This window comes from Arachis ipaensis, chromosome B03, assembly GCF_000816755.2.
Source record: "Arachis ipaensis cultivar K30076 chromosome B03, Araip1.1, whole genome shotgun sequence".
In the NCBI taxonomy this organism is placed as follows: domain Eukaryota; kingdom Viridiplantae; phylum Streptophyta; class Magnoliopsida; order Fabales; family Fabaceae; genus Arachis; species Arachis ipaensis.
The window spans coordinates 14,077,324-14,093,973 of record NC_029787.2 but is presented as its reverse complement, the minus strand read 5'-3'; the positions used below and the strand labels follow the sequence as shown (position 1 = coordinate 14,093,973).

The 16,650-nt window shown below is 32.2% G+C and overlaps 3 protein-coding genes and 1 long non-coding RNA gene across 4 annotated transcripts; 3 read left to right on the top strand and 1 right to left on the bottom strand.

The window, feature by feature from the left end:
• Positions 6,778-7,389, top strand: LOC110269389 (protein FAR1-RELATED SEQUENCE 5-like). The gene has a single exon (XM_021117181.1). The coding sequence runs from the start codon at positions 6,778-6,780 to the stop codon at positions 7,387-7,389; it is 612 nt and encodes a 203-aa protein (XP_020972840.1).
• Positions 7,953-9,002, top strand: LOC110269388 (protein FAR1-RELATED SEQUENCE 5-like). Its single transcript, XM_021117180.1, has one exon. The coding sequence runs from the start codon at positions 7,953-7,955 to the stop codon at positions 9,000-9,002; it is 1,050 nt and encodes a 349-aa protein (XP_020972839.1).
• Positions 9,090-10,960, top strand: LOC110269387 (protein FAR1-RELATED SEQUENCE 5-like). The gene is made up of 4 exons (XM_021117179.1): positions 9,090-9,094; positions 9,181-9,600; positions 9,688-10,195; positions 10,847-10,960. Exons 1-4 carry the CDS (start codon positions 9,090-9,092, stop codon positions 10,958-10,960), a joined length of 1,047 nt encoding a protein of 348 aa, XP_020972838.1.
• LOC110269983 lies at positions 14,135-14,503 on the bottom strand. The gene is made up of 2 exons (XR_002358874.1): positions 14,387-14,503; positions 14,135-14,247 (listed from the first exon to the last, which is right to left on the bottom strand). It is a non-coding gene; the product is annotated as an uncharacterized LOC110269983 (long non-coding RNA).

Genomic DNA, 16,650 nt, shown 5'->3' with positions numbered 1-16,650 from the left:
TTGCGTCAATTGTATCCCGGACAATTAAATTTTCAAGAATCTTAAAACTAATTCAACTATAATGTTTAACAACTAATAGTCACTGATAGAACTTTATGCCTAAATAATTTGGGTTGAAAATTGTTCTTATAAATTTGTTATTGAATTGGTTTTAAGTTTTTTAAAAAAATAGTTATCAGAAATATATTTAACTTAAATTGAAAATTTTGAGACAAAATTAAAATAAAATAAAACTTATGAGTATTTTTAAAATTTTGACAAATTTAAAAAATATATACTTTCTTCAAAAGAAAAACTCTTGGGAATCAACAATTTTTAGTATTTTTTTTATTATCATTTGACCAACGTAAATATTAAATTGTCTTTAACAAATAAATTTTATCAATTTATGCGTGAAAATTTTAAAAAATATGAGTGTAAACTGTATTAGTTGATCATGTGTGTAAATTCGGATAAATATATATGCAAATTATATTCTTTTTGTATACAAATTTTTTATAAATGAAGATACAAATTAGTGCTAATAAAGTACTTGATAAAAATAATAATATTTATTCATCATGTAGTATTATTTTATTCAAAATAATGTGTTGATTAAAAATATTGACTAATAATAATATTAAAATGCGTTGATCTTCCAATATTTTTCTTTTGAATTTGATTTTACTTTCATCCACACGATGTAATCAATAGTTCAATAAGATGCGAACAACTTATATTAAACTCTCTATGTGAGTTCACATGGAGATCATATGTATGATGATGAGTATGCACGTCATTAATAATCTAAATTTCTAAATACAACATATGATGATGAGTATGTGATTAATAATATAAGGTGATTGCTACGGTACGATGATAAATTCATACATATTGATAGGTTTAAAATATGGACAAATAGTAATAAATCATGTGGTATTTTTTTTCACATCAACATTTAATTTTTTTTAAATATATATTATATCACCACTTTTACTAATATACCCATTTAATTAAATAAAAATAAAAATATATTTTTTATTTAATTTTATAAAAAATCTTAAACATCCTTATTTTATTTGATTAGACAAAATACTCTTGTAAATTAATCAAATTTTAGAATTCAATTAATCTTAATTTTATAATTTTAAATAATTTAAACAACAAAACAAAAACATATTAAAAAAAAAAACAAAAAATTAATCTTTCTTCATCTTCTCCAATTCCCCTAATCATTAGTGTCCTCCTCTAAAGCAAAGCAAAACATATCAAAAAAATAAAAAATCAATCTATTCTTCATCTTCTCCTAATATCATTCGTGCTCCCCTCCCCTCTGAAGTACACCAAAACGGCAAAACCCTAGCAATAATTGACTGCATTGATCTCGCTAGCTAGCCACCCACAGAATTTAAAGAACCTAAAGGAGAAGGAAGGCTAAACCACTCAACTGGACAAACGCTGCGTCTTTCTCCTCTATGAAAATTCTTTGAATACCCATTCGCCCTCCATCGTCGAGCCCCTTCGCCCTCCACCGTCGAGCCCCGTCCAGCCGTCATCGTCTAGCGCCTCTCCCTTTCTGGCAGCTACCGCGTCTTCCTCCACTCCTCCCTGCACTCTGCCACTATCTGTCTGCATCATCAAGAATGGAGCCTCTGACTCAGGTTGGTTCTTGATTTTTTTTGTTTGATTTTTCACTGCTTCTATTTGTTTTTCTGTTCTGTTCTTGAGTTAATTCTGGTTTGTTCCTAAGTATTGTAGTACTTGATTGTAGTTATGATTTTTAAATTTCTTGATTCTTGGTTGGCATATTTTCTGCAGTTCTCTATAGTATTCTCTTGGTTGCTATTCTTGATTCTTGATTTTTGTTATGATTTTTTAATGCTTTTATTTTTTTCTGTTCTGTACTTGAGTTGATTCTGTTCTTTGATTTTTGATTTTTTATTTTTCACTGCATCTATTATGATTCACCATAGCACGCTATTTGATGTTATTTCATATATTAGTGTTTCATTTATATCATAATTAGTAATACAACTCTAAATCTTTGAAGTTTGGCTAATTATAATTCATAGAGCATGTTACAAATCATTTTTATAAAACTCAGAAGAAAATTGAAAAGCTGCATGCCTATTGAAAATTGAAACCAAATTAATAGTACTGTTTTAACTCTTTCCTAGTAGTCAATAGCAGAAATAGGCATTTGGTTTAAATATGCATGTAATGTTACAAAGAATTTGATCCTTGTTACTTATTTAGCTTAAATATGTATTGTTTTTACCTTCTTGACTAAACAGATTTTTGTCTCTCTTAATGACTTTTAGTTTATCACTGTAAAATTGATGAGCAAATCAGAGAGTTTTAAGGAACTAAGACAATGATAAAAGAAGGAAATACTTGCTATTTAATTCTTTGTTGATTATCATTATCAATCTTATATTTGGTTTAATATTTCTTCAATGGCATAGAACTAATTTTATTTTTTGTGCCTTAAAATACTAGTGAAGTCACTATCATAGTACTAAATATGCTTCAGGGATTTGGCCAATTTTAAGGGCTAGGTTCTTGTCCTGTCTATGTTTCACTTATTTTTTATTTTTATTTTTATTTTTATTTTTATTTTTATTTCATGACTTCATAATAATAATAATAATAATAATAATAATAATAATAATAATAATAATAATAATAATAATAATATATTTTTAAATTTTGCATTTCTTTTCACTCATCTTCTTATGTAGTTAATGTCTTTGTTTCCCTATTTCTGTGTTTTCAATCACTCACTTCACTTTCACACACATTCTCCTCTCTGTTGCTTCTCTCACAGCTCTTTAATTTTGCTCCATGAAATTAAATTATTATTATTATTATTATTATTATTATTATTATTATTATTATTATTATTATTATTATTATTATTATTATTATTATTATTATTATTATTATTATTATTATTATTATTATTATTATTATTATTATTATTATTTTGAAAAAAAAAAATTTTTTTTGGTGAGCTTAATTTATGTTGTTTGTGGTGTTTGGCTTAGAATTTTGCTTGGTATTTAAGGTTTTATAATGGGTTGGTGTGTGAGTAGACATGTTGCAGTTCATCTTGGTCTTTTATCTTTAATGTGAAACTTTTTAGTTATTTTCTATAAAGTTTGGTAAGCTGTGTGAAGCCAGCTTCTCTTTTTGTCTTTGTTATTTTGGTTGATTGGAACTATTATAGAATTTCTCTGCCTTTATTTTATAGGGTTATTGTCCCGGTTTATGGCCAATAAGTCAATAACCTTATTGTAGAATTAAAAGTAGAAAGTAGAATTAAAAGTCAACAAAACAACGAGTGGATATGGATAATTGTGTTTTCAAATTCTATTTCTCTTTGCTAGGTGAAAGCTGAGCAAAACTGGTTTGATCGAAATGCTAACTCAGTTGAATTAGTTACTTATGGCTGGTCGTATCTTTTTTTTAAATAAGTAGGTTCACATAATTGATCTAGATTCTAAGATCAACAAGGTTTTGTCATGTTTAGGGTGCGAGAACCTTGATTTCAATGGCTAGAAACTACAATGTTTAGGATAGGTAGTTAGAAAGATTAACACTTTTGAGATCCAGATCATGTTTAAACATTTTAAATATAATATTATGAATTTAATCCGATGGTATGTAATCATGTTGTCTGCCGTATGCTATGCTTTTACTGGTCAGGTGCGGTGCTGCCAAAATATTTAAGTATTTCTCTAATATCAGTAATTATGGCATTGAAGATATCAAAACTTTTGCTCCTGAAGGCTAATGAGTTCAAGTGTGTGAATACTTTTTTTTCTCTAAGAAAGAACACATTGCAACTGTGCTTAACTACTGTATAATTGTCAATGTGATGTGTACATATGGAAGTACAGTCATTGTTGTCTTAGTCAACACATGGTTCAATGATTAACAGAACAATGTATTTTATTCAATTTGCTTCTAGAGTTGGCGTGTTTGGAGATTCTTGAGATTTCTTGCAGTAAAGTCACTAATTTTGGCATCAGCTTTCTAAAAAGTACTTTCTGTTTCCTTGTATTATTGTGGTGTTTCAGAACAATCATGATTTTTTATTTTATAGGTTCAACCTAGCATTTTCATCTTCTTCCATGGATTTTTCTTTGTTTATTGTTTTTATGTGAATATATGGTTATAATTCTGAATGCAGCTATCAACCAATCAGTTTGTCTTTTCCGGGAAAAATTTTCAGTTATATATCCAATCTTCCTTGTGCTTTATTTCTTTGATGTAGACTTCAGTTGTATAAATCATTCTTGGAAAAGTCTCTTTGTTTTTCCATTTGTCCTTGTAATTTCTGAAGTTGATATTGTTTATGTTAGTTAGTAGACATGTTACCGTGTGAACTATAAACAGTACCGATATACAATACTAGCATCTCAGCTTGCCAGTCTGAACATAATTCTTGAGTTTCAGTATTTCATAATTATCTATGCTTCATTAATTTTCGATGATGTCCTGGTTCATTTCAGGGTTGCAAAAGCTTTCCTTACTAAACTTGGAAGGGTGCCTTGTAACAGCTGCATGCTTGGATTCCCTTGCAGGTTTAATTGCTTGATATACTTTTATGCTTATTATGTTGCTGATCTAGAAAATTGGTCGCTTTATTATATTCCCTAGAAACAATATAACTATACAACAACTAAACCTATAAACCAGCCAACATATTTAAGGATATCCTTCAGTGGTGCCATTGTGAGAATGGTTGAATTCTTGTCTTCTCTCTCTGGAAAACTTAATTTGTACAATTTGCAGAGTTGAAGTTCAATAAAAGCAAGAAAAAGTTGCCATAAACAAGAATAAGAAGAGAAAAAAATGATACTTTTATTTGCAAAATAAATAACTTAAGTGGTTTATACACTCTGTTGTACAAATGTTATCCTCAATTATCAATACAACCTAAGATATTATCATATTGCAAGCTCAAAATTGCTTCACCAAAATTAATAATGAATGAAAGAATGATTAGAGAGAACTCAATAAAGGCAACCTCAAGTAGGAAGATCATTCTAACATTACAATGCACCCTTAAATTCTTCCAATTTGCCCTCGAACTGCAGGAAGATCAAAGAGTTCTAGCAGCAGTCCCACTGCTTCCCTCCTCTCTTCTGCATCTCTTGTTAGAGACTTTACTACTGGTGATAAAAACTTGATTTCTGCCATCTTCTCCTGCACAGTACTATTACATAAGATAACTAAGTAATTAACAACAACAAATACAGTCAATTTCACAAGAAATGTTGCCTTATTTTCACAATTCTACCTTTGTCTCATCTTTGTCCGAAGCCATATTTCGTAACAATTGAATGATGTTAAGCTTCTCTTTTCCATAATCATATTCATAAAAAATTGGATTTTTTGGAAGAAAAAAGAAAAGAAAAGAATAATCAGTTACACAAGTAGTAAACCGTAACTGGAAAACACATGATAAAGGAATTAACTTTATAAGAAACTAATGGGAAATTGAGAGCAAAAAAGGAAAAATCAATCACACACATAAATTCAAGAAATTCAGAAGGAAATTGAATTGAACTTGTCGAAAAAATGCAAGGGATGACTAAGAAAACTGAGAAAACACCTAGAAGTTGAGCTTAGATTTTCACATGTTAAAAGCTGAGAACTTTTTGAGAAATTCAAACCAACAAGGAAAGAATAAGACCCCCTCACTTCTTAATTCTTCTTATTCTCACTATTGAAGTTGATACAAAACGTAAAACAAGGGGTTGAAATTCGAGGTATGCATTATAATAAGAACAAGTCATTGTTTGATAGGAACTACCCATTAATGTAAGATTGTATTATATGGTTGTCTTGTTATAATCTTCATAGACCTCACGCAGATGAATTAAAAGTATACCAAAAACATACTCTTATGGAACTGATATAGTTCTGTTCCTTTATGTATTAGTGTAATCACAAGTTACTCTCCTATCATTCTTTGTACCCAGCAAGGTTTTTACTTCTACCTGTATTCCTTTTGTGGGTCTTATCTTTTTATTTGGGTTGCCTAAAAATGCTTCCTTTTAATGTGATTTGATCTGGGTTTTGGTGGATCCTTGTGAATGAAGCTACCTTTTGATATCTATCATTTGCCAACATAACTACATAAGTGCAAATGCTTTTAATATTGATGCTTTGATTTGAAGATTTCTGCTTTGCTTCAGCATTATTGCTCTTTGCCTACTTGAAGATTGTTGATCTCCTTGCTTTATTTATATATAAATAATATATTTTGATTAGTTTTCTCCCCAGTTTATTGATTTTGATCTCCTTGTCTGTTTTGATTTTGCATATGGAATCAAGAGTACATATTTAAATTATTAGTCTCTAAAATATGAACTATTAGTCTCTAAAATTTGAGTTAGGTAATTTAGTATTTTTAATGATGATGTTTAAGATAAAATAAATTTTTATGATACATATGTAAAATTTTAAAGTTAAAAAATAAAAGAGTTTATTTATTATATTTATGTTTATTATGAATTTTTTATTTATAAATTATTTTATTTTAAAATATTTTATAAAATTTTAAAGAATTTAAAAAAATAAATTATTCTTCGTTATAAACATGTTTATTATAATTTTTTTAAGTTTTAAAAACTGTTTTAACATTCTTATGCACTAATAGCTCTTAGGTTTCATAGAATTTGATTGACCAATAATTTTAATAAAAAAAAAGATTAGTTCATTTTTTCTATTCCATTCTCCTAGCATTTAGTTAGTACCTAACATGTTAAAATTTTAAGTTCAGTCATGGAGAATGATGGCAAAGAGTCGTATAAAGATGGTGATCAATCTGAAGATTTAAGTGTTGAGTATGAGTGCAGTTCTAATGAAAGTGATGATATGGTGGATGTAACTGTAGATGAAGCAGAGGCAAATATAATTAATACTAATGGTTTTGAAAAGTTGATAACTGATTTTACCATCGAAGATATATGGAGATTGGTGTTTGATACAGAATCTCAAGTTTGTGAATTTTATGCCAAATATGCCAAGTGCTATGGATTTGTGTCCCAAAAAGACTTGAAGACGGTGGATGCTAATGGCAACATTAATACAAGACAGTTGGTTTGCAATAAAGCAGGAGAAAGACATTGGAAGCACCTTAAAAGGGACAATCGGCAAAGGGAACATAGGGCAATTACTCGTGTCAACTGCAGGGCGAGGATTCGGTTCATTCGTCACTATAGAACGGGTAAGTGGAAAGTTAGTGTCTTTGAGAGTGAACACAATCATCCACTGTGTCCACCTAAGTACAGACATCTTATTGCCGCGAATCGTGGGCTTATTGAGGCTGATAAAACACAAACAGACAACTTGCGAGCATGTTTGCTTCAGCATTATTGCTCTTTGCCTACTTGAAGATTGTTGATCTCCTTGCTTTATTTATATATACATAATGTATTTTGATTAGTTTTCTCCCCAGTTTATTAATTTTGATCCCCTTGTCTGTTTTGATTTTGCATCTGGAATCAGGAGTACATATTTAAATTATTAGTCTCTAAAATATGAACTATTAGTCTCTAAAATTTGAGTTAGGTAATTTAGTATTTTTAATGATGATGTTTAAGATAAAATAAATTTTTATGATACATATGTAAAATTTTAAAGTTAAAAAATAAAAGAGTTTATTTATTATATTTATGTTTATTATGAATTTTTTATTTATAAATTATTTTATTTTAAAATATTTTATAAAATTTTAAAGAATTAAAAAATAAATTATTCTTCGTTATAAACATGTTTATTATAATTTTTTTAAGTTTTAAAAACTGTTTTAACATTCTTATGCACTAATAGCTCTTAGGTTTCATAGAATTTGATTGACCAATAATTTTAATAAAAAAAAAATTTAGTTCATTTTGCCTATTCCATTCTCCTAGCATTTAGTTAGTACCTAACATGTTAAAATTTTAAGTTCAGTCATGGAGAATGATGGCAAAGAGTCGTATAAGGATGGTGATCAATATGAGGATTTAAGTGTTGAGTATGAGTGCAGTTCCGATGAAAGTGATGATATGGTGGATGTAACTGTAGATGAAGCAGAGGCAGATATAATTAATGCTGATGGTTTTGAAAAGTTGATAACTGATTTGACCATCGAAGACATATGGGGACTGGTGTTTGATACTGAATCTCAAGTTTGTGAATTTTATGCCAAATATGCCAAATGCTATAGATTTGTGTCCCGAAAAGACTTGAAGATGGTGGATGCTAATGGCAACATTAATACAAGACAATTGGTTTGCAATAAAGCAGGAGAAAGACATTGGAAGCACCTTAAAAGGGACAATCGGCAAAGGGAGCATAGGACAATTACTCGTGTCAACTGCAGGGCAAGGATTCGGTTCATTCTTCACTATAGAATGGGTAAGTGGAAAGTCAGTGTCTTTGAGAGTGAACGCAATCATCCACTGTGTCCACCTAAGTACAGACATCTTATTGCCGCGAATCGTGGGCTTGATGAGGCCGATAAAACACAAGCAGACAGCTTGCGAGCATGTGGTGTTAAAACTTGCCACATAATGGGTTACATGGTTTCCCAAAAAGGTGGATATGATAAAGTGGGTTTTACCAGCAAAGACTTACATAACCACATTAGTAAGACTAGGCGTGGCAAAGTGAAAGACGGTGATGCATTTGCTGCGTTGGCCTATCTGTTTTCTAAGGCAGACAGTGACCTGTTATTTCTAGGAAAGTTCACCTTAAAGGATGGTAGGTTGGATAATTTGGTGTGGGCTGATGGAGAAAGCGTTGTTGATTACGAATGTTTTGGCGATGTACTGGCTTTTGACACCACTTACAAGAAAAATGTCTACAACAAGCCCTTAGTCATATTTTCAGGGACCAACCACCATGGCCAGACAACTATCTTTGGATGCGCTCTGCTCTCAGATAAAAGGTCCGAAACTTTCAAGTGGGCACTGAAGGAATTTTCAGAAATCATGTCAGAAAACTACCTTGAGGCGTTGTGACAGACGGAGACCGTGCTACAAGAGAGGCTATCTTAGAAGTATTTCCTGGTATACCACACCACCTTTGTGCATGGCATCTCCATCGTAATGCGGTACATAATATAAAAAACAAGCATTTTTGGGACGATTTTAGTGTATTATTGTATGGACACTTTACCGTACAAATATTTGAACAGAGATGGAACGAGATCATATCCAAATACGGACTTGCCGAGAATGAATGGGTCCATGGCATTTATAATGACAGAATGAAGTGGGCTACCGCATATTTGAGGGAGCACTTCTTTGGCCGCATAAGAACTACATCACGGTGTGAGGGAATTCATTCATTATTGAAGAACTATGTTGACAGTAAAACCAGTCTCCTTGAATTCATGCATAAATTTAGTGAAGTACTAAGGCTTTACCGAAACAACCATCTTACTGCTGACTTTGAAACCTTTTATAAGTTTCCTGTTTTGACTACATGCTTGGAAAGTTTTGAGAAACAAGCTGCTGAACTTTATACTAGAAATATTTTCAAATTTGTGAAAGATGAGATAGAAGCAGTTGGTGCCTTAAATGTGACTGAATGCCCAAACAGTGGAGACATTGTTGAGTACAACACGAGTGAGTATTTTAATCAGCAATGACAATTTAAAGTATCTTACAATAAAGACAAGGACCTGTTTGCATGTGAGTGCAGGCTATTTCAGACTCGTGGATTACCGTGCTCCCACATCTTTGGGGTCTTGAAGCATCGCAATGCAAAATACATCCCTACATCTCTTATCCTGAAAATATGGACAAGAGATGCAAAGAGTGATTTTATATGCTCAATTGGCAAGCAAGACACCGCTGATGATATAGTACCCACACTTAGATGCGGTGCAATGGCATCTATTTGTTGGAAGCTTTGTGATATTTATTCTAAAAAATCAGCAGACTATAGGAAAATCTTAGGTGAGTTACTTAAGCTAATTTCGAAGGTGCAAAATAAAGGTGATGCACAAGCGAGGCTTTCCCCCACGTCAGCGTTAATAGGTGATCCAGCTGTTGTGAAGTCAAAAGGGGCTCCAAGAAAGGTTCCAAAAGGCCAAAAGAGGCGAAGATGTTCGCATTCAAAGTCAAGCAGGCATTTCGTTAGGACATGTCCATTACTCGCCAAGGAGGACTCCCCCGCCGAATACTCAAATGCTGAAGATGAACTAATAGTATTAATATAACGCCTTGCTTAATTAGTTACTTTATGCTTACCTATTATTTTAGTGTCTTTTGCAGAACTATTAAATAATGCTATATTTTGAGCAATTTTTAAAAATTTTTTTAGCAGGTTGAAGAATGTGATGCCAATAAATAGACTCCCTCTCAGAACACAAAATCAGTAGAAAATACACCCGTGCACAATAACAATAATTTTAAAGTAAGCACTTGTCCATGTTATACCATCTATCAAATTTATTGTCATTTCAATTCAAATTTGTAACATATTATTCTCGTAGTGCTTATATTATTTCTTATTATTCTATTACAAAAAATTCAAGGGTTGTGGAAGCAAGAAGTCTGTATCTAAATTGACAGAGACACCGAAGATTAGAGCAAATGGCAAAAAAATTTGACAGAAGGTAACATTTCACATATCTAATAATTTATATTAGATAATTCAAGAAGGAAAATTAAAGTCTTAATTTGAATTTAAATTATTTTAATCCAATACCATAAGGGCAACTGAGAGTTTAAGGGTGAGTGAGGCCAACACTTTGAGAAAAGTCTTACTCGACTCTAGCTTGTCTGACTAGTTTCTTTATTTATTTTTTTTTTTAAATTTGTATCGTAATTATTTAAAAATTATGATTTATGTTTAGACCGAAGAAATCACTCTAACTCAAGAGACATTAAAAGATAAGACCAACACATCAGAAATAGAAGTGACCGAAGTTCCAGATGCAGCCACAACCAAGATACCAGGATTGCCATAATATCCTATGCATCATTATCCAGTGGTTCTTCCTTATCAACCTGATGGTGGAGTTCTCCCTATTCCTTTTCATCCTATTCCAAATGGCATGGCGTACTTCAACCAATTTATATATATATATATATATATATATATATATATATATATATTGGAAGTTCGATGTTTGAGTTCTTTTTTTAAGTCAAACCATTACAAAAAATATGATAACTTTTATAGGAGGGAAGAACTGGCCGAACTTATGATGGTCACGTTTATATGATCGGTCACTGGTTCATTTTTCAACAAACTTGAGGATCATGAGAGTCCGTCTATTCTGAAGTTATCCTTGAGGCTTCAAGTTCTTTTACTGTGCTGTGCTGGATCACTATAGCACTTTGAATATTTGTATATTTACCAAATATTACTCTGATATCTCTTAACAGTTGTGGGCTTTATTAAATCATAGTGATAAGACTCTATTTAAGTTGAATTTTTAAGACTGCTTATAGTAGTGCTTGAGTTTATTCATCTAGAGTGGGCAATAACTTTAAATACTGTATCTTGGATGTTGCAGAATATTTGATAATTTTAAATGCCTTACTGATTGTAGATGTAATTTTCATTATCCTACCCTCCCTTCTCTTTCTCCCCTCTTTTCTTTTTTCTCCCGCTTTTTCCTTTAATTCTCTGTACATTGATCAACTGTCATGGTTTTGATGGCTGTTTTGCTGCAAAAATCTCTGGATGCACCAGATCCTAGAGTTGAAGATGCATGGAACACGCTTGTTCAGATGCGTTCACTGGAAAAGACTCCAAGGGGCCGTTATGAACCTACATTTTATGGACAATTGATAGCCAGTTGTCCTTTGTCATTTGATGCTTCTGTTCTAGTTTTAAAATTTGGGAATGCTGGTATGATACGTGAGGGAATATTGCTGGGTATAATGATGGATACACAGCCTATACCCATTCTTCATCCATTTGGAGAGGATATATTGGTAATGCCGGAGTGGATCAATATTACTATTTCCAATTGCAATGATTCTATGTTGTAATTTCTATGAGCTTTATTCTAATTGAATCCTTTTGTTTTCATCAGTTTGCAAAGCATATTGCTAGCTACTTTACTGACCGAACAATCTTAGCCGGTCAAAAGGAGATGGAATTCATGGCTAACTTCTGTGCATTTGAGTTTTGGCAGCATCTTTTCAGGGTAAAGTCATATTCCTCCTTCACTTTATGAGCTTCCAAATACCTTAGCATTGTTTAGTTTTTGTATGAGGATTTATTGACGAAAGGTGGAAGGAACAAATTTTCAAGATGATAATTTTTTTAATTAAAAACTATAATATTGCTCACCAAACATCATGTTTATATTCTCACTCACTTCAAGCTAAGAGACCACAATGCAAATTCTTCTTTTCGTTGTAGGTAATTGGTTTGTCTGATAATTCATTTATGATGCTACCTAGTTCTATGATGATGAATATTGTTCTACCATTATAACAGGGATGCTGAAAGAAGAGCAGAGAATGTAAACATCTTTTAAAGTAACGATATAGATAGATACATGGATTTCATAAAGAATGGGATCCTAAACTTTTTGCTACACTGTAATTATGGGAATATTTGTGACGATATAATTCAAGCTGTGTTTGGTTATTCCAAATTAGAAATTTTTCCCTTTTTCTCCTTTCTATCCTTGATTGACACAGGTTGAGTCGTATTATATGTCGTACAAGACAAGAGTGTCTGAATTCCAAACAAAATAATAATAACCAAAATATTATCATATTTGAAGTCTGGTGTTAATTATTGCATAGCAATATAGCATGATTGTTATTGTTCAAAACTTGAACGAGGTAGCTATGGACTATGATACACAATTAATCAACTATTAATTTAATTAAATATAAATGTAAATAGATGGACACTTTGATATAATTTTCCTAAACAGATAAGGTTATTGCACAAGCATTCTTTTTTTCTTTTTTTTTCTTCTTTTCTCTACAAAAATTCATACTTAAATACAACACCATTTCAAATCCTAGGGATAGGGAACTAGAGACTTCAGCTCCAAAACACAGTTTTTATTGATTGCACCATACACTCTGAAGCTGTTGGGTCTTTTTTATATTTTCTTCTCGAGGTATCCATCACAGTGTTCAACTTAACGGCTGCAGCTTGCTAACTAATATAACTGAATTTGGTTGAATTAAATGTTAGCTTATTGATCCATTTTGGTCAGCTAGTGTTCTAACTTGTTCTCCATAGAAAGTCTTTGATATGTTCCTAGGCTACAATATATTGAAAACCACAACTGTGCAGGTAAATGGGGGGAAAATATTACTAAATATACTTAATGAAATGAAAGGTCCACTTTATGTTTGTTCAGTAACTATTACTCCCTCCATTCCATAAATCATTGTTATATGGAGAGAGTAACAATTAACTGAATTAAGCCACAGACAAGTATATCGCAATGGCACTGTACTGACTCTTCACAATAATGAAATTCAGGCACCAAATAATATAATAGCTATGTTAATACAGATTTATTCATCACAAAATTGTAATATCCCGGCAAGTGGCAACTCAAGGAAGGTGAAGAATGGATTTATGCAAATTGCCAGTAGGAGTTATTAGCTGCTTCCCTGCCTCTAACTAGATCAAATTGTAACCAAAATTCAGAATAAACAAAAAATAAAAATACATGAATTAGGAGAAAGGCTTCAATTTTAGTAAAAACTGAAGCTTTAATAAACAAACCATGTCATAACAGCTATGCAAATAAAAAGAGCAACTAATTTCGGAAAAGAAAAAGAACATGAATATATGATTAAATGAAATGAAGTGAGGAAATAATTGAACTGAAACATGTTTAGTAAACTCCTGGGTACCAAGGAAGATCAGTAGTTACATTCAAAGAATTAAAAGAAGGAAGAACACATGAAGAATTCAAAATAAGATTACATAGAAATATGCTTGGTTTAATAACTTGTTCTTTCCATTCAGGTCTCAACTACCTCAAAAGCAGTCCCAAATCATACACTCCTCAAAAGCAGTCCCAAATCATTTGCAATAACAGTAAACTATGCTTCATAAACTACTCAAATGATCAAAATCAGAAACATGAATCGCACTATTTAGAATCTACAGAGACATACCAATTTCAAGAAATGCATAATTGGCACAATTTATCAAGCATAGCAAAGCTAAGTTCTCAAAGAAAAAAAAGACACAAAACAGGCATACCCCACGTGTAACACTTAGTTTCAAAAGATTCAAGCCTGAAGACCCCATCACCTTCTGCAGATGAATTATCAGAATCATTAACAATGGAGTAATTCACAGTAAAAACAGTAAGATTCTTCAACAATTATTCAACCCATAACAAGTTCACAAACTAACTAACAACAATTATTCAATAATTGTTATAAAAAAATACCTAAAAGCTAGAAGCCATAGAACAGAGCAGAGCAGATCCTGAGCAAGAGGGTGACAAGGGCACGACCGAAGGGATGACAGGTGAAATAGAGATAGCGCTGACAACGATGGAACAGAGCTGCGCGACAGAAAAAGGAGGCGAGCTCGGCGACGATGGAACCGAGCTGGGCGACAGTGCTTTCAAAGCTAAAACAGTAGCTGCACGATAACGACGGTGGCTTCAAAATTCATTTCGGCGACGGCGACGGGAGATGGACGGAGGTGAGGGAGTGAGATCGATGACGGAGAGAGGAAGGAGGAGCTCAAGGGTGATGGGAGGGATGGGTTCACGTTTAGGCGTTGTGTGGAGCTAAGGTTGCTGGGTTGGGTAATTGGCTAGGACATCCCAGCAAAACAATGGCGTTTTGCAAAATTTAAAAAACCGGCCGGGTCACGGTTCATTTCAACCGATCGGTTACCGGCCGGTTCACCGGTTCAATTCCGATTTTCAAATTTTCCGATTTTTCTGTTTGCCCGACTCGCTTTGCTGTACGGTTCAAGGTTCAAACGGTTCGACCGGCCGGTCCGAACCGATTTTCATAACCTTACTGAAGAGTGAAGACTAAAGGCTAGGGTTCTTCTGGCAACATATGTAGCATTTTGGGCAAAAATTAAAAAGCCGGTTGGGTCACAGTTCGGTTTGACCGACCGGTTCACTGCTTTGATCACGGTTTTCAAAATCTATGGTTTTTTCCATTGTTCGAACCGCTTTTTCCCTTGGTTTAGGATTTGACTGGTTCGACCAATCGGTTCAAACCGTTTTTAGAACTTTGCATTTTTCCCTTATTCCAAAAAATTGGTCAGGTCACGGTTCGGTTCGACTGACCAGTTTGACGGTTCAATTGTTGTTTTTGAAATTTGGAGTTTTAACATTTGTCCGAGTTGTTTTTTGTAGCGATTCATGGTTCAATCAGTTCAACCGACCGGTTTGAACCGATTTTCAAAAGATAGATTATAACCATTCTCTCATGTTGTTTTTATTTTAAAATGCTTAATATATTTTAGTATCAAATTTTCGGTTAAGCTTACAACACAGAAGTGGTTCAAGGAATCAAAATGCTAGAGTGAAAATTAAGCTTCACCTAAATTCAACTATAATTGAACGAAAAACAAAAACATTAATTTTCAAAAAGAGTCCATAAAAAATATAGTGCATAATAATTTTTTAAGTAAAAGAGATGAAACTAACAAGTCTTAGTAGTTAATATAAACTAAACATGACTACGTGACAATTACGATTATTTAATTTTTGTTTGACTCCTTTTGTTTATACTTATTATAACTCCTGGTAGCAGAGTCAATGACATTACGCAGCATCAAGTTGTGGGGCCTTAGAATCAAATCCAATGCAAGTCGCATCCTTGTACCATCATTAACCTGAAAAATATAAATATTTTAGGTTACCAACAAAACCATACACATTAGCAATTGAAGTACTATTTTTTTTAGCAACCGAAAATTACATTTATTGTATAACTATACGTCTTCCTGTAGTTTGTCATTCAAGTTGCCACCCATACCCCACAATCATTATTGTGTTAAATAAGACGCGGTTAGCTTATGCAGATAAAAATTTGAAAGAGGAAAACACAACTACATATATTCCTTACGAGCCAGGAGCTTGTTCTCCTGTTTCTAGCATATCCACAAATGCAAAATCAAGTATCCTTGGCCTAAATGGAGTGTTATATTTATAGAACGAGTCATACTTGAGCATATCTTCCAGATATTTTGCCTATTTATATAGGAAAAAAAATTAAATAAAGGACGATATTTGAAACCTAAAAAAAATGTCATAAAAGTGAAAATGGAGAAAGTTAATTTACCAGCTTTACTATACTCGATCTCTTTTGCTCTTTATCTGTAGCAATCGGTAGGGAGTCTAGCAGAATTATTTGATGATTGCACAAATCAAAAACAACCAGATACCAATGTGTGTTGTTCTCGTTGACAGGTAAAAAAATCTAGTACCAACTTTCACGTATTAGAATATTACTAGATACAATTTTTTTTTAAAAAAAATAAAAAGTATAGATCAGTTCATAAAGATAAATGCCATTAGATAATAAAAAAAATTAAAAATACAATAAATCATATACCTTTTTTAGACCTTCGTCAACTTTTCTCATAAATTCTTTTTGATAATATTTCAACAAAACTTCAATTTTGGTATCACATTGTAGTATGAATTGCTGAATTTAATAGTTAGGGGCTAAGTCGGTGACA

Excerpts from the sequence above, each read along its gene's own strand:
- LOC110269389 (XM_021117181.1), top strand. The coding sequence starts at position 6,778 with ATGGAGAATGATGGCAAAGAGTCGTATAAAGATGGTGATCAATCTGAA.
- LOC110269388 (XM_021117180.1), top strand. The coding sequence starts at position 7,953 with ATGGAGAATGATGGCAAAGAGTCGTATAAGGATGGTGATCAATATGAG.
- LOC110269387 (XM_021117179.1), top strand. Across the intron at positions 9,601-9,687 it reads AACAGTGGAGACATTGTTGA|GCTATTTCAGACTCGTGGAT; the intron begins GTACAACACGAG and ends ATGTGAGTGCAG. Across the intron at positions 10,196-10,846 it reads ATGCTGAAGATGAACTAATA|ACCGAAGAAATCACTCTAAC; the intron begins GTATTAATATAA and ends ATTTATGTTTAG.